Source organism: Miniopterus schreibersii (assembly GCF_964146895.1).
Source record: "Miniopterus schreibersii genome assembly, chromosome: 7".
NCBI lineage: Eukaryota > Metazoa > Chordata > Mammalia > Chiroptera > Miniopteridae > Miniopterus > Miniopterus schreibersii.
In genome coordinates this window covers 15,023,284-15,042,442 of record NC_138108.1, presented here as the reverse complement: position 1 = coordinate 15,042,442, position 19,159 = coordinate 15,023,284, and the positions used below count along the sequence as shown (strand labels likewise).

The window sequence follows — 19,159 nt, the reverse complement described above, 5'->3', positions numbered from 1 at the left end:
CCCCACTGATAACGGCCTGGCTCATGTGCTCACTGTACTGGAAGTTTCCCCTACCCTGTGAAGCGAAGATATCCAGCTGTATAGATGAGGCCATGGTGCAATTAGAAAGATTATTAGGCTGCATATTTGCATATATGTTAGCTTTTCATCAATAACTTTGCAGTTGAGTTGTTGGTAGAAAACCTCTACATTTATATGTGTATTCGAGGAATTTTTTCCCTATGAAAATATAAATTTCAGTGACGCATTTACACTAGTATATAGAGAGGTAACAAAAAATGGTATTACCCTTATTTACAAATAGTTGACTTAATTATTAGCAAAAATTTGACTTTATTCAACCTGAGGACTTTTCCTGGAGAACTGATTATCTTTGGAATTAAACTAAAACTTTAGTTTAAAAGTACAAATTTGTGCTGCCTAATTTGGGAATAGATCATAGATTTTTGGAAAGTTGCGTGGAACTGCTCCTTTGCATGGGGCAAGAAAGACCAATTTACACCTTGTTAAAAAGGATTTGGCCAGGCCGGCGTGGCTCAGCTGTTGAGAGTCAACCTATGGTCCAGGAGATTGAGGTTCGATTCCCAGTCAGGGCATGTGCCCGGGTTGGGGACTCAGTCCCCAGTCGGGGGGCCTGCAGGAGGCACCCGATCAATGACTCTCTCATCATTGATGTTTCTTTCTCTCTCTGTCTCCCTTCCTCTCTCTGAAAGCAATAAAGACTTTTTTTTTTTTTAAAAAAAAAAAAGGATCTGGGTTGAGTCTGTAAATTAGTAATATGGATGATTTTGACGATGTTACATAGTGTGTGTCTGTGATTTTGCTCTTTTGATAAATGGCCTTTTGATTCACAATATCTATTATCTAAGACACTGCCTGAGGCCTCTCCCCACAGAAGAACCAGAACAGGATCCAGTATTGGATGCCTCCTACCATGTGGATAACTGAGATTAGCACTGCCAGCCAGGTAGGAAGGCAGGAGCAAATATTTGGTAGCCCACTCCAAATTTATTACACATGTGAGGCTGTAAGAACATCAGATTGGACCAGAAAAGTAAAAAGGGAACATTAGCCTTCACGACTATACTCCTGGGCATTATTAATAAATCTGCCACTAACGGATGAAAATATCTCACCTACTCAGTGAAAATGAAAGGAAGGTGCTGTTTTCCAGATCTGGACAATATAAACTCTGCTTAACTTGGAACAAAATCTACAATATCACAGTTTTAAACTTAAAGTACCAGGGAAGTATTAAAATTTCATCTTTTCCTGTTTTCTTAGCTGGCTTCTAAAAATGAATGAGACCTGATACCTTATTTTGACAGATTTCTAATTATTTAGTTTTGTGCACACATTTGTTTCATGACCTTTATTCCGTTTTTGCTTTGCCACTTTTTAAGGCACACTTAGTTATTTAATATTCTTTTTTGGTGAGAACAATTGTGAGTTGACTCTTCCCAAAGGCAATGGTGAGATTGTTAATATACTAAAGCGACACCGGTCATACCCAGTGAGGAGCTGTATGTTAAGTGGACCTAATGCCTTTATTCTTAGCTCACTACTGTTTACTCCTAGCTAATGTCCCAATTTCTTCTCTCTCTTCCCATTTTCTCACTTTCCACGCAGCAGCTAGGAAGATCTTTTAAGCGATTATCAATCACATAACAGTCTCCTACATAAAACCAGTCAATGATCTTAGGATAAATTTGTCTTCTTTGCTCAGCCACCGAGGCCCCACAGATCTGGCCTTCAGATCCCTCCTCCTCCTCACTCATCCTTAAACAACTCTCCTCGCCTGCTCTCTGCCGCCACCTTGGCCTTCCTCCTGTCCCCTAAGTGCACCAACTCTTCAGCACTAGCACTTTTGTACCTGCAGTCACCTGTGCTTGACCCCCTGTCCTTAAATCGTCCTAAAGATGCTCCTTCCTTCTTGCCATTATGATCTCAACTAGAATGTCACATCTTCAGTGAAGACTCCCCTAACCACCTCATTGAATATGACATTCCTCCCCACAGCGTTGTCATGTCACTTTATGTTTTTCGTATAGCTGGGTTATTTTGTTTATTTTAATGCTGTTGTTAGCTATCCTCCATTCATATGTAAGCCTCCCGAGAGGGATGCCTCTGTCTGTTTTGCAGGCTCTTTTTGTTGAAGGAAAAAAGTTACATGTTGACGAATGCTCTGTAAATCCTGATGCATATCCAAATATAAGGTGTAATTATTAGCTGAGCAACAGTCAGACTAGTATCTGTCCTGGTAAGCTGCATATAGGCATGCGTAATACGTGAGCGTGTGCTGTCATTCAGAATAGATAAATGGTCACCAAATGTTCATGGGGCACATATTTTGGTATTGATATATTTTCAGCCCACCGTGCATCTTCTGTGCCGAAAATAATTGGAGCCTGTGAACGGAAGTGAAGGAAGCATTCACAATGAAAGTGAAGATGGGGGTATCTAATTAGTCTTTCTTGTGACAATCTTTTTTTTTTTGGATTAATATTCATCTCTTTGAAAAGCCTAACAGTGGAGCTTATGTCACCGACTTTACTGATAATTAATAGTGTTCTCCATACACCTACACATATTCTCTGCAAAATATCCTTGTGTAATGCCACTACTGGAAAGAACAATTTCCATTAGAGAGGAGAGCTTTTGAAGTATATATCAGATGGTCTATTATAGGGAATGTGACCTATTCCAAAAGAGAGCAAAGCTTCGCTAGAACATAATATTTTATGTAACAGGCCGGGTATATTGTTTAACAAAACACTTCATGGATACTTCATCAGGACATGACTTGATTAAAGAGCAGGACTAGCACTCACCCACATTTTCTTTTTTTGAATCCGTAAGATGGTTCCTGTACTATTTCCACCCTAGTCACTAGCTTATTAACTCGGGAATGAGGTGACAGGGCCTTTGTCTTCTATCTTGTAATTATAATTAATAGTAAGTTAAGGGGAAGCAGAAAGCTTATATTCAAAGTTTAAAGTGAAATGACTCTGTGGCACTTAGGGCAGGTGCCAGGGAGACATTAAAAAAGAGCAAATTCTTATTAATTAGAACTTCGGGAAGACATCTCTGAGAAGGTAAGTCATTCTGTGGTGACAAGAGGGACACCTCTTTGTGGCCAGAGCCTGGGAGAGGCCCGTGCTGTCTTCGTTTCAGCATGCTCAGGCCCTCCCTGGCAGAGGCCTCTCTGTGCCAGCAGCTGCTTCCCGCCAGCTGCAGACATGAAGGCAGGGGTGGAGTGAGTGCGGACACACTGCCCACTGTTTCTCTGGATGCATTCCTGAAAACCATGTCATGGAAACCCCACCAAACCTCGTCATGTTCTTGTGTGGCAGTATTACATATGAGGGCTGCAATTCAGTCAGAGGATTTAACACCACATCAAGCCTAGCAATGTCCAGGGTTTAACTAAACCCCATGGGAACATCATCTCTCTCTAAATATCTCCAATTTTAAGTGCTAAACATACTGCCCATAATCTCTAAAAGAGGCACATGTGGATTATAGAAGTCGACTATTTGAAGGGCCAGTTACCGTTAAGTACAGTGGTGTTGATTAATAATAACAGCTAACTTGTATGGAGAGCTGACCTTGTTCTGATAGTGTTCCAACCACTCTATGTAGATTAACTTATTTTACCCTCACAGCATCCCTGTGCATCAGTTTTATCATTTCCTCCTTTCACAAATGAGGAGACGGATGGAGAAGTGGTGCGATGTAATCAGCTAATGAGCGTAAGAGGGAAGCTAATATTCAAGTCTAGGCAGGCTGGCCTCGGAGACCTTGTCTCTCGTACTGTGATAATGTCCGCTGAGCTTTCACTATGTGGCCAACCCTGTTCTAAGTCGCTTATATGTATAAACTTATTTAATTACCAGAACAAACCTATGAGATCAATAATATATTCTTCCCATTTTCCAGATGAGGGGCCCGAGGCAAAGGCTGGTGAAATCACTTATCCAAGGATGCCTCACAAGTCAACACTGGAGTAAGAGTTCAAACACATCTTACTCTGGAGCCCACACCCTTAAACACTAGTCTACTCCATGCCATGCAAGTGCTTTGGAACAGGTTGTAGGAAAAGTAGGGCCCAAAGGCCAAATCTGGCCCACCACCTGGTTTTGTAAATAAGGTTGTATTGGAACACAACCTTGTTCATCCATTTATATTTGGCTATTACTGCTTTCATGTGACAATGACAGATTTGAGTTGTTACAACAGAGACCATGAGACCCATAAATGTGGGTCCCATAAACAGTCGACTTCTATAATCCACACTATCTGGCCCTTTACAGAAAATGTTTGCCAGCCTCTGCTTTAGAACATAAGTACTTCTTTCTCAATCACCTTTCATCCATCACTCCACCACTCTGAACCCAGCCAGTGCGTAACTAATAGAAAATAACAAGCGACAATAGTTATAACCTTTCATACATCATTAGAAAATAACAGAAAAAAAAGATCATTTTTTTTAGAAACTTCAAGATGCATCTCACTAAATCCCCCGGGCATAACTAGGACAACATTTAGCTTGGCTTTTGCTCCTTGTGTCATCTTAAAAAGGAAAAGGCAGCTGAGGTTCTGAGCTCACTCTACAGAGAGACATGGACTCTGGGCACAGTCCACTCAAATTCGAGTCCTCGCTCTGCCACTTGCTGGCTTCATGACCTTGCACTGATCACTTAACCTCTATTAGTCCCAGGTCCACCATCTACAAAGTGAGGATAACAGTACACTTAACTCACAGGGGTGTCATGACCATTAAGTGAGTTAGTGTATTCAATTTTAAGATAAAGAACTAACTCCCATGGAGTGGTAGTTATTTTTCTTTCTCTTCAGGTTCTTTGAAACACGGATTCAGAGATAAATAGAATAATAAGAGTTGAGGGGCCTCAGTATACTAGGAGAATTATCAATGCTTATTAGATATTCCCCTACATTTATTATTTGTAGCATGCTCTGTAAATAGGTGAATAAAATGGCAGTGCTCTCTGACAATGTGAAGTATAATACAAAGCTCATAATTTTAGCAGAAAATGACAAATTAAATACCTTCTCAAGGGCCAAACACAGTATGTCAGCACAGAGCCTCATGTAGACAGGACTGCCAGGGGGCTGTCCCCTGGCTTCTTCTACCCCAGAGCATGTCAGCTATAAAGGGCAGGGCCCCGTGACTCCTTTAAGATCCCTTTATGTGGGGTGGCACCCAGTTCCAGTACATACCCTCATGGTTCCTAGGTGGCTTCTTTAACTTGGCGTTTATTAATGACTAAATGACTTAAGTATTTACTGGGAATGGTAATAACTATCTTCAATCTCTACAATAATAATTATTAATTATCATAATATAAATGATAAACTATGAAAAATTGATACTAAGTAGAAGTTACTGAAACCATGAGCCTGGAAATGAAACTGTCTTGAATTCATAGTCAGCCTCTATCCACTACAAAATGTGAACTTGAGCACTTTACATATCTTAACCTCATAAAATCACAAAACTAATAGTACCAAAGTCAATCACTCAGTCAGATATTTGACAAGCATTTGTTGAATTATTATGTGCCAGCATAGTGGGGTGGAGTGTACAGCAACCATATAGCAAACAAAACAACCCTGACCCCATGAGCTTTCATTCCACTTGTGAAAATTAAAAGCATTTAGTACAAGGTCAGGTGCACATTAAGTTTTCAGACAATATTAGATATCATTACCATTAATTGATGATGTAGGAGGAAGGCTTCAGACACTGGTACCTCATTGTGGAGCTGATAATAACACTGAACATCTGTATCTGGGAAATATTTCCGGTCCATGTGTTTGTTTCCATCATGATCGTCTCCCACGTGAAGTGACCTAATCAAGAGCAAGTGTTCATTGGCTGATGGTTGTGAAGCATTAAGTTCCTTCTGATATATGCTGGAAATATTTCTGCTCTCTTAAAGGCCATTTCATGAATGAAGTAAAATCCATTCTTAGAAGAACAGAATATCAGCATTAGACTGAAATTTGTGCAGAATGATTAGGCGATTAGAAAAAAACATTTATAACAAGAGATATTTTTTAAAAAGGGTCCATGTTAGGAAAGGATATATGGACAAAGACAAGAGAGAGTGGATCAGTCCCTGTGTAGAAGTAGGAGTTGCAGGTGGGATGGAGGAGGCCCCAAGTCAGAAGAGAAAAGAGGAGTCTGGAAAAATCGCTTCCAAGCTGATTAGCCACCAATGGGTTTGTGTTTATTTATATTTTTTCCTTAACTCTACAAATAGCTCCCCTCACAAAAGTCATTTGGGAAACTTATCTTTCAAAGTTCGTCAAGACATCAATGATTTAGTTATCTTCACTTAAAGAGGGTAATTTATCATCTAGTCGAATGTGCATGTGTCTGCCAGGAAAGCTGCGAGCCAACATACATCATACTCAGTAGCTTCAAGGATTTGGTCGGCCTTCTTATGTGTGTTTGAATACAGAATTCATTTCTGCCTGACATTTTTTACCTCTCATCATATTTTTCTTCTAATTAAGTTCTATAAATGTATCCTCTACCCAGTTTGAGCTGTAATAAATTCCTTTCCTGAATTGGCCTTCTGAAAATCACAAACCAACATTATGATGAATTGCAAAATGAAAAATTTCCCTTCCACTGTGTTTATTTTGAGCAGGGAAGCGCTGGAGAAAAGTGAAACAGTGCTTCACTGGAGAACGGCCCTGCTCATAGTGGCCACAAGCCTGTGAGTTGAATGTTTGCAGCGCTGGTTGACCCTAGCAGATTTCCAAAACTGTATAGGTCTAATGCAAGAAAGTGAATTTTCAGTTCAAAATTTTGAGGTTAAATGGTACTAATGGAAGGGATCCATAATGAGAAAAGTTTTAATCTGATGTTAGCCCTTGAGCTACCCATGTGGGTATAAACCAAGACCATTATTTCTTTGGGAAATTAATTTCCTAAAGTCTATATTGAAGAAGAAAGGAACAAGGCCTTTCAGAGAATGTACTATGGGAGAAATGAATGTATGATTTGTGTTTTAAGTCATTGCTTCACTTCACTATGTGGGCAAGCAAAAGCATTATGCCTTAGATTTGAGATGGCAGTGTTGAAATTGAACAATTTGTTGCTAATCTTTAGGCTGGTATTTTAATAGGTGCTTAACATTGGGCACATTTGTTCCCAGTACATTGTAAGGCATAGATGAAACTCTATATAAATAAGATTAGAGCATGGCCATAGATAAAATATCAGGCATTAACCTTGTAGACTCTTGATTTTGGAATGGTTTAGCTCCGGTATTTGAATAGCCACGACGACCATAGTCCGGTTCAAATAATACTGCTTAATGCATTAATGGTTAATTTTACATACTTCTTTCTCATTTCCCCCCATGCCTTTATAGAGTGGGAATTGCCTTATGCATCCTGAATTCATTACTGTAATTTGTGTACTGTGCATTGACTGAAGCCAGTTTAAGTGGCATATTAGCACAGAATTTGAGCTCCTTTGCTTTGTGTAGATAGTAGGCCATGGAGTTAATGTCTCATTTATAGTATTTATTAAAGACTGTGATAGTGGTTATGATTCATGATCTTTTCCTGGATTAATGCCTGATTAAAGATTACTATAATATGAAAAGAATTTTTATTTTTTTAATAATAACCATGGCTACTGTTCCAACTATCCTAACACCAAATTTTTATTGTCATCAAATTTTTCTTCCTAAAACAGCAACAACAGAATTATTGTTTTCAACCTATGGACACAGACATTGGTATGATGAAGGCCTGGGGGTGAGGTCAATGCAGGGTGGAGGGGATCAATGGGGGAAAAAGAGGGACATCTGTAATACTTTCAACGATAAAGATAAATTCAAAAAAAAAAACACACAACAAATTAGACATGAGCAATTACCTAAACCAACCATCACATTTGACACACAAGGAATCTGAGATCCAGTAAAGTTAATTAGACTGATGGCAGTCAGAAAGCGATTAGTCTTTGAGCTGTATCCAGGAGGTAAAGTCTGATTCCTCTGAGCTCCAGACCAGCACCCTATGAACCGCCCTGCCTTTCTGATGTGGGGCAGCCACTGCCATCTGACTTATTCCATGTGAAAGCATTCACTGTTATCGCCCCCTAATTCTCTCTTCCCCCCCTGCACAGCATCGTCATGCACCCCAGCAAAGACATCCTAGTCTCCTGCGGTGAGGACCACCTCTGGAAGGCAGTGGAGCTCCCCAAAGGCAACGTGCTCCTCACAGGAACCGGCCACACGGACTGGCTTTCCAACTGCTGCTTCCATCCCAGGTCGGTGCACATAGTCCCCCAACCAGCCTAATCTCTCCAGGGACTGCACTTGTCTATTGTTTCTTCACTCTCCTGGCTTTTTAAAAACAAAATCTGAGTAGTGGACAAAAACTGTACATGTTTATTGTATACAGCTTGATGAGTTTGGAGACAGGTATACATCCTTGAAACCATCATAACACATCTATGCTATAAATATTCTATCATCTCCAAAGGTTTCCTGCCACCCACTTCATTTATTATTATCATCATCATCAATAAAACACTTAACATAAGATCTACCCACTTAGCAAATTTTTAAGCATAAAGTACAACAGATCCCTAGGACTTACCTTGTATAAATGAAACTTTGTGCTTTGCTGGTTTTGATGACACTTTTTTTTCTCTGCAGCCTCACACCCCCACTGCATTTAGAAAAATGTAGATAAATGCTCCTTTGGCTTTCATTATATTGATTTTAGATTGATTGCCTTTGATATTTAGTACTTGTAAAAGTTACTCTCATGCTGATGCATTTAACAGAATAAAGGGCTTCCCAGAAGAAGCGTTGTTAATGCTTCTTGTATTCACGAGCTCTGACAAGACACATGATTCCTACTCAGTAATGCATGCTATAGTTTGCTTTGCCTCAGTTTATCATGCAGGTTTCTCTTTTAGAATTAAGCTATCTACCAAAAAGGATCAGAAGGGAGTGATCAATTTTGTTAAAAATTCAATGACACTCCAGATATTAAAGTGGAACCAAGATCTTTGAGTTCTGTAATTCTCAGAATTCATTGAATTTTTGTACTTCAAAGGCCAAGGGCACAGAAGGAAACATATTGTTAAACACACAGATACATTAAAGCTCTGTCCAGCGTTGTTTGTAGTCAACTCCTGCCGCTGTCCGGACTCTCTTCTCTTGCTGGTCACTGTACTCAACATTTGTAGACACTTGCACCTGCCTCTTTCTAACACTCTCTGGTCTTATTACTCTTGGTGACTCACAGTGCTGGTGCAATTTCTAAACCATTCCATTGGGAAATTGTGTTCTTAGGAGGACTCGGACTGATTTATTTCCATGTTTTCACAAAACTTTTTATAAAAAAAATTCTTATCTTCTTATGATTGTCAATGAAATTAGATAGGAATGAAGAAACTAAGTGAGTTAATGACAAGAGTGGACTAATTTTTTAGTTTTTGAAAAATTTTTCAAAGCCTAATTTATCTGTAGTGCTAGATGTTTGAATTTAACTTTTGAACATGTAGTGCATTCCATATCTGGTATGTAGAGAAACAGAGCCACACCACCCCTCATCTGTTAGGGACGTAAAGCTCATCTTGCCAGCAGAGACAACACAGTTAGAAGTGTAGCCCATCACTTACGGAGCTGCTGGGCATACTCATCAGATTTCCATAATGCCCTGTTACCATGGCAGCCGGTGACTCGGACATTGTCTCATTAGTGCTTGACCAGCACAGGGTTCTTTTAATAGATCTTCCTGTTTTCCCACTCAGTTAGTGAAATTAAAATGAGGTGAAATACATCATTATTCACTCATTGTGAATTTACATTCAGTACTTTCTTTGGCAGAATTGTCGTAAAATGCAGCTATACTGTTTGCTTTTTTCTAGTGCAGGAGATATAAATACTGGGAGAAAATACATTTAACCATAGTGTTTTTAAGTGAGTGATATTAAATAGTAAATCCTCTTTTGTAGAATTAATGAAAAGGAATAAATGATTATCAAAACAACAGTAAAAATTCTTTTTTATTTGGGGTGGAGATTAATTTGTTTTTATTTTATTTTATTTTTCAATTACAGTTTACATTCATCATTATTTTGTTTTAGTTTCAGATGTACAGCATAGTGGTTAGACAATTATATACTTTACAAAGTGATCCCCCTGATATTTCCCGTACCCACCTGACAACATACAGTTATTACATTATTATTGATTATATTCCCTATGCTGTATTTTATATCCCTGTGACTATTTTTTAACTACTAATTTGTACTTCTTAATCCCTTCACCTTTTTCACCCACCCCCTTAACCCCCCTCCCATCTGGCAACCATCAGTCTGAAATCAATTGTGAAAGAGTTTATAAATCAGACCTCATTTTATAATGCTTAGTGTGTGAAATCAACACTGAAGACCATATACATGTAACATAATATATGTAATATATGCATATAATATATATTTATACAATGCTTATGTCTTAAAAGTTGCCGAAATTCATGCTTTCTAAAAGTTATATTTGTGTCATTTGACTTTTTTTTGGCTTAAGTAATTTAGTCAGTAAAAAAATAATTTATTTGTGAAGATATAATTTTTTTCTATTTCTCTACATGTTTTTTCTATAATTTAAAAATCAAACAAAATGAATTTGATTCAAATATGATACTTTAATTTGTAGTTATTTCTTTAGCTAATGAATGCAATGACAGCTTTCCCTTGAGCCCATCTTTGCGATCTGCTTGGTTCTGCCCTCTTGGAAGAGGCCCAGAGTAGACACACTGCATACTGACATCTGCTCTTCACAATGAAAAATAAAATTATACATTTTCTTTATTTTATTTTGAATTGTAATTGCTCCTAGTTGAGTGTTTTCTATAACTTTCAATTGTATGCATTCTTGATTACTATGACATTAGAGCCATTTTCTCTTCTGCCACAATGACATAACCCAGACTTCTCTTTGGGGGGGTCAATCCTACTTGATATGACTATGGTACACCTTGACTGACCTGAATCAGTCTTCCTTGTCCTGTTTCCCTTGGCCTACGAGACATCCTTAGGACATGAACAACAAATACAACACTCATCATAATATTAATTTTGGAAAAAGAAGACTGGCAGGTAAAAACTAAACTGATAGGATAACTATCCACCAAGGATTTAGACAATATAATGTTAAATTATATAGAATAAGAGATCTTAAAAATATGTACAAGAAGATTCTGACAAAGCCATGGTCATCAAAGATTTCAAATTGTCTTTCTCAGTTTTTAATCTGTCAAATCAACAAAATTACAATGGAGTTAGAGGGATTAATAAACTAGTAAGTGTCCTTAATAGTATATGTGTTGGATTTTGTACTTTATAAAGAGAGAATACAAATTCTTTTAAATCACTCATTGTTAGATTTTTAAAAAAATGTATAAATCTCACACCAAAAATTTAGCATAAATGAATTCTTCATAACAGCAATTACATAAACTAATATTTGTGAACAAGAGTCATAATAAAAGAAAATGACGTATCAATTAATAAAATATAATAAAATATGAATTATTAAAAAGCGAATAAATGAATATTGGTCAAAGAGGAACTATAAACTGTTGTTACCTAGTTGGTAAACAATAACAACCACAATATTTATCAAACTTAAGATGTAACCAAAGCTGTATTCAGAGTAAAATTCATAGATTTAAATGCTGTATTATTAAACAAAAAATAAAAATAAGTGAATTGTGAATTCAAATTGAAAAGTACAAATGGTCAATGAAGTACAAAAAACAAAAGAATGAATAAATAAAAGCTATAAATGAATAAATTAGAATAAATATATTAAATATATATTAATCCAAAATTTATTTGAGAGGAAAAATAATAAAACAAGAAATTACAATAAAATAAGTAGATACCTCAAAAAACTTCTCAAAAAATAAAAGTGAGAAACATAAATATAAACATTAGCAATTTGAAATGAGTTAAAGCCACATACACAAAGACTAAAAAATATATATATTGGAATTTTTCATAAAATAATAGATTTCTGTAAAAATAAATATTCTGATATTGAATCAAGATGAAACACAAATCCAGAATAAATTATTAACATTGGGAAAAACTGAGTTTTGGAATTTCTACCTCGCATTCCCATCTTGAGCAGATATATGGCTGAGTTTTAAAAATTTTATTTTAAAAAAATCGTTCAATTTTTAGGTTTATTGAATTTTCAGGGGAAAAGAAAAATAAAAAGGAATTTTTAGTTCTTGTTTTACAAATATAGCATAAACATAATTCTAAACTAAACAAATGTAATACCCCTACCACAGCTGTAGTCGCATTTCACAATATAGTGCAAAACTTTTTAAAAGAATGTAGAAAATGTAAATGAAACAAATGTAATACCCCCACCACAGCTGTAGTCTCATTTCACAATAATAGATGCAAAAGTCTTTAAAGGGATTTAGAAAATATTACAGTTGTATGTTTAAAGGCAATTTACAATGATCAAGTAAATTTGCACTTGAAAAGCATGGGATATATAAGTGACCTAATTATGAAGATACCATAATATAAATTATATTAACAGATAGATATTGAAAGTTACTTTAAAATGGGGTTGTTAAGCCGCATGTTTTGAAATTGACAAGAAGCATGAATTTTGGTAGAATTGGGAACTAAGCAGACCTGGTAGGTGAAAGTAGACTCTGGGTGGAGTTAGATGGGTCAAAAGAGAAACGCGTGCTTACAGGTTTGTATCTAAGTTTGTCTGTACCTTAGTAGGATTTATGAATCGAGACACTTTTTAGGAATAACGTGGGTAACTCAATCACTGTGGAACTGGCTACTACTGAATACTTACCAGTAGAGGGTGTTCATACAATGGTAGGGTGGGGCACCCTGTGCATTTACTCAGTAGACTGAACTAGCTGTTGAAAGTTATCCATTAGCCACTGAATGTGATGAATGAGTGGAACAATGCAGAGGACATGCATTGGCACTAGCTTTGCACCGTTAAAAGAGCGAAATGCACAATGCTAAAAAGAAGGAACCTGAAGCACACTCCAGTGCAAGGGGGAGATATCTAAACAGTTAACACGTGTAGTCAGAGCTTCAGGTTCCCTTGTTAGAATCCTGGCTTTACTTCTGCTAGACCTGTCAGTTTTCTCATCTGTGAAATGAGTGTAATAAGGACACCTACTCTGAAGGTCGATTGTGAAGGCTAAATGCTATGATATATGAAAAGCACAAGTAATTTTTCCGGGCAATAAATGTCACCCACTATTTTCTTTTTGTTCATCCATAGGAACTTTGAGAACTTAGAGATAGCTCAAAAATTGCTATAAAACTGGTAGCCTTAAGTGCAATGGGCTAAAAAGGGAAAGAGCCCATTGTGATGCCTTGATTATTCCAAGCTCCATTAGAAGAATACTATCCATGAAACATTCATTGGTAACATCATGTCTCCAGTTCTTACCAAGTTAAACATGGAAAAAGAGGTATAATTACTGTGAAAAGAACTATGTTACCTATGTGTTCATAGCCCATAAAAACATAGATATTTCTTTAAAAATTATACCAATTATATATATATATGTATATAATTTAGATTATGTTTTAGAAGGAAAACATTTTGTCCAGAAACACCAAAAATACTTTTTAAAATAGCTTTTTCATTTGATTCTGGGTTTTGAAGAATCTAAGGCATATAGCAATTGACCTCCATTGTCCAAGGCATGTTTTATTATTGTTGGTCCATTTAGACTAGTTACATATTAGTCTCCAGGTTAATATTAATAGATCAATAAAAACATACTACACTAACTTAATCATGTATTATTTGGTCTTTACCCAAACCAAGTAAATGCTCAATGACAATAGCATGGTTTTGAATGTAAATATAATGTCAATTTTTATGACACTTAGAGTTGCATTTTTTTCTGTGTGACCACAGCTTATTATGTGAAACAGTATGTATCTTCCCAGATATCTCTACGAAATGAAAGAAGTTGGGATTAGTGGTTTAAACAATTTTACAGTGCATTCATTTTTCCTCTGAGTTCACTACCTGAGGCAGAAGTAGAGCTAACAGCATCCTGTTAAACATAAATCACCCTTATAAATGGATTTATGAATTGTGAATAAATAGGCCTCTCCCAAGTCCCTCATACTCTCCCTTCCCTGTACAAGCTACCTATTTATGTATTTATATAATGCCCAGAACCACAGTATGAAAGCTCCTTGGCAAGTATATCATTTAATTATTTAAGAAAAAAACAAACCAGAAGCATGGATAACCCTTCTATTTGCTACAAACATAAAGTCAAGAGTTCAGATTTCAACACATAATGAAGAGGTTGATGTACCATTTCCCAAAGCTTGTGATGTCCTGTTTCTTCCTGAGTTTCAGAGGTAGATGTTTTCATAATCTGAAACCCTCAGTAGATCTTTACCAAGATAGCTTTTAGATACACTTGCTAAATAATAACATTCTACTTTATATTTCTTGAAGAGGTGTATGTTGTGCTTCTGTTCTTAGTATAGTTTATCACTTTCAAGGGAAGGGGCTGAGCATGGAAAGTAACAGCGTACTTCTTTAAATATATTTCCTGTCTAATTCTAAAAGTAATACATGATCACTACAGAGAAAAGTGTTAGGAAAATATTTTCCATAGTCTCATAGCTCAGTGAAACTCGGAGAGACTGCCCAAGGGTCCTCCTTAGGCAAGTGACAGGCTCTGGTTATACATGAGAAGCAACTTCTAAAGTCAGAATTCTTTTCAAGTGTGGATATGACAAAGCAGCAGCTCTGTCATTTTATGGAACCTCTGAGCATCTCAGTTGCTCATTGTAAAATGGGAATAACCTATCTCGTAAGGTTTTCATGATGCCTGCATGGGAAAAATCTATGTAAATCATTAGCAGTCATGAGCTCAGAGCAACCACTTGCTAAGAGTAGCATTGTTGATATTTTTGGGCGGATTCTAGCCCAGATGTGGTTTGCTCTGAAACCAATACTGTCTCCACATCTATTAGCCTAGTAAGAAAAAACATATCTGAGAAATACTATAAATGTGTTAAGGGCAGGGTCTGTGTCTTACTCATCTTTGTGTTCTCGTGACACAGCAGAGCAATTGAAACATTATAGGGAATCAATAAATACTTCTTTAATTCAAATGAACAGAATTGAAGATGCTAGACCAGGAATGTGGCCACTTCCTCTCATACTCCTGGTAGGTATCATGTCATCATAAGGGTGTAGTGCTCACATACACTCACATATATACATACTCATCCACACCACTTGTTACTGCAGAGTTCACTTTACCAAAGGAACCCAAACCTACTGGAAGCCTTTCATTTGGCAAAAAAGCCCCCTAAAGTTTAAAATCTTCCCTGAATAATATTTTAAAGAGATTAAATTTTAGTCATAAGGAGAAGCACTTCCAGGCTGACAGAATAAGGCCTTCAAAAATTGCCAAAATCAACTTTTTCAGAGCTCTAGATCTTAGCCAACAGCCTGCATCAATCCAAAGAGCATTTATTTCAGAAAAATTGCTGAATATGAGTAAGAAGTGAAGTTTTTCATGTTTTAACTTGTCTCTTTCCCAGCCCCCTTCCTCAACTCTGCAGCAGCCTTGTAAACCAGCTGCCTCGAAGTCATGGTAGCTGTGCAGATCAGTATCAGGAGTAGAGTCAGCACAGGTTTCCAGATCCCTGCAAAGCCCATTCTCAGAGAGATGTGACTATTTGAACTTTCTGGAAGCCCCTTGGAAATTCCCACTTGCAGGGCTCGTTTCTATTTGACCTGAGTCAGGGCTTGTTCTGCCTAAATGGACTATTTGCTAGAACATTTGTAGCAAACAATTAAGAACAAGTGTTTAAAATTGCAACTGCCTAAGGCAGTATGGGCGAGCCACAGTGGTACTTGTTGAATTAGCTGAAAACATTTGAACACACATATAGCTGGTACTTTCAACTTAACAAAGTACATATTCAACATATAACAAAATTATTTATAGTTTAAAGTGCCTTCTGTGGGTGGGGTTGGTCATCCTGCATCCCATCTTTATAACCCCTCTCCCCATCTCATGTTTTCCTGCTTACTGTAACTTCATTCAAGCTAAGTTGTTTGATGCTGAGTCATGTTGACCCTTTTGGAAATATGACTCAGTAGTTTTCTAATTTTTCTCTCCTTCCTCTGTTGGTGAATAGATTTCAAAGGGAGCTATTTCCTCTGATTCTTTGAAACTGTCCCCTTCTCCTGACTTTTAGCACCATTTCAAAGATCTTATGGTTCTAGGAAAAACTGAGATGAAGAAGAAATAGTGTGATTGGAAACCGGTCTAAGTGTGCTGATTTCCACTTATTTCATAGACCCCTTCAGAAAGGAACCTGAAGGCTTAGTGAGCCTTCCAATTCTTTCAACCCTTTACCCAACTGTAAGGCCTGCTTCTGAGGTTTTGTGACCCATTCAAATCTAGAAGGATCTCCCCCTGGGTATTCTGCTTACATTTTGGACACTTGTTCCAGAAAAACACCCCTTGCTGCTATGACCCTCTGTGTACTGGGACAACTCATCTCATGAATTTCCCTCTCTTCTCTAAGGAGGTAATAGTGGGGTTTCCAGGCTCTTTTTCTGAATACTGCTTAGTGCTACTGTTCTTTCATAGAAGGGAAACTGCAAGTAAGGCCTTTGTGATTCTTGCAACCAATTTGGTGTACAGTATATTTAGCAGACGTTCCTTGAAATCTTTGGCACTTAATGACAAGTTTTGTAGTTTTCAGGCTTAGAGCATGCTGTTCGTTGTTTTCATCTTTTCCTGGTCATTCTTATAAACCCTGGGTGGGGGAAGTTAGAAGCCTGGGTCCGTGTCATCATCTTACTCAGAGGCCCATACTTATTTTTAATAGATGATTAAAATTGACCTTTAAGGTCATTTTTATTCTTGAGTTTTTATGTAAGCAAATTTTGCCCTAAGCCTATTTCTGTAGGCAAGAAGTTTCCCAGGTCAAACAGATGCTGTCAAAATAATGACTCCAGGAACTGTTAAATGTCATGAGGAACTAATATTTTGCCTCTAGTTGAACCAAAGATCATTCAACTGTATCTAAGCTCCAAAGAAATATTAGCTTGTATGACCTAACCTTGCTGATTGATGGCCTGATTAAATCCCACAGTTACTTGGCAAGTTACTACAGTTTTTAGAAAATTTTATTGCGGCACAAATATCAGTAGAGCTCACAATTCTTATCTTGGAAAGGCATCGTAATATATGCAAAAGCATCCTGATTGAGAGGATGCAACACCTTGACAGACAACACCAAGCCCTCAGGTCAAGAGTTGTCATTCTGGGCCCACCATGTGCTTTGATGTAAATGTACTTGAGGGCCACATCCATTGGGCAAACTAGCTTATGGCATGGCCATTCCATTTATTTTCAACTCTCTTCAAAGACAATATCAAATGCTCAGCACAGTCAGTGAGAGAGAGATAAAGACAGCAAGTTTTCATACTTAAGTATTATTACTGATACATAATGAGGTAAGCAATATAAAGGTATTAGTAATATAATAAACATACCATTTTTTAAATTTTGTTAATATCCTTGTCAGAGAGGATCTCACTTTTCTTGTATACAATTCACTCACAGATGAAAAACAGTGACAAAGGCTAGAGCACATCATAACTTAGGGAGGATTGATTAGAGGATGGCAAGGCTTATCAAGGTGGAAAAGCCATGTAGAACATCACAAGGTGCCCTCAAAAATGAGCAAGGCTGCCTTATACCTGGGTTCTTCAAGGGAATTAAACCCTATATAAAATTATTTGGGTGAACACTTTTATAATTCTCCAATTTTGGATGTATAGGAGATATTTAATGTATCACATTCAGTGGGTACATTAGAACATTAGGAGTTCTCTTGCAAGAGCCCTGATTGAGAAGGTCCAGTCAGGGCCCAGTGATTGGTGACAGAAGGAAACAATGATTTATAAAGATATATAAGAAATAGACTCCATAGGAATAGCTCTCCTATTGAAATTGGGAGAGAGAATTTAATATGGTCCTAGATTTTTAACTTGGAAAAATTGGATTTCTGAGATTAAGGAATATATAGATAAAGGAAACATTTGTGGGAAATTCTATAACTTTATTGTGGAATTCTGAATGCCTGTAGGTGATTCAGGTAAAGATATTTAGTATGTGAATATGGGTCTCAAGAGAGAGCTCGGAGCTAGTGTATGAGTTATCTACTGCCACAATAACATTGCATAATAAACCACCTCAAATATTTTTAGCTTAATATCAGAATTGTTTACTCAACTCATGATTTTCTGGGTTAGTAGTAAAAATCGGGCTTATCTGGGAAGATCTGATCTCAGCTGGGCTTTCATATATCTGTTTTCAGGCCTAGTCAGCTGGAGAACTCAGCTTCTGGTGGTGTCAACTGGCATGCTTTCAAAATCTCCCACATGCTCTGCATGCTTCTCACATCCCTCCCACAGGTTAGGCTCTGTGTTCTCAGAGGAGCTCAGGTGCAAAGACAAGCAAGAACATCTGTGCAAGAGAACCAGCAGAAGGGTGCACATTCTCTTGACGACTAGACTTGAACTGGAACGACCTTATTTCCTTCTCATTCTATTGGCCAAAGCCCAGAGTGAGAGAGGGTTGAGACTACAAAGTGGCAGGGTCAAGGGCTTGGATACAGGAGGAGGTAGAGAATGAAAAATATTTTTGCATTCTATCATTTCATACGGATGGGATGACCATGCATCTAGGTTTGCCCAGAAAAGTCTCAGGTTATTCCTATTACCCTTATAGAACTATTAATAAATAGCATCCCCTTCTTACTGTAAAAATTGTTTCAATTTGAGTGACAAATTATACAGGAGCCCTACATTTAGGAGGGTCTGACTAGGAATTGATGAACTCATTGAAACAGAATATGAGAAGTGAGTAAAAGAGTTTAAGAGTAGGAGATGAGCCAGGACAGACTGGAAAGGAGGAAGCTAGGAGAGAAGCGATGCATAAAGGAGGGCTAAATGTCAAGGTTAACGCCACTAAAGTGTGAATGAAACATGGAATGAATATGTCTATTGCATTTGACAACTAGAAGTAT

At 37.3% G+C, this 19,159-nt stretch overlaps 1 protein-coding gene across 2 annotated transcripts in view; it reads left to right on the top strand.

Moving 5' to 3' along the window:
- The window catches only part of SPAG16 (sperm associated antigen 16), a 557,305-nt gene that overhangs the window by 251,192 nt on the left and 286,954 nt on the right, over nucleotides 1–19,159 (top strand). For both annotated transcript variants that reach the window (XM_081143494.1, XM_081143495.1), the window contains exon 11: nucleotides 8,174–8,317. In XM_081143494.1, coding sequence (XP_080999620.1) covers nucleotides 8,174–8,317 — 144 coding nt within the window. The remainder of the gene's footprint in view (nucleotides 1–8,173; nucleotides 8,318–19,159) is intronic.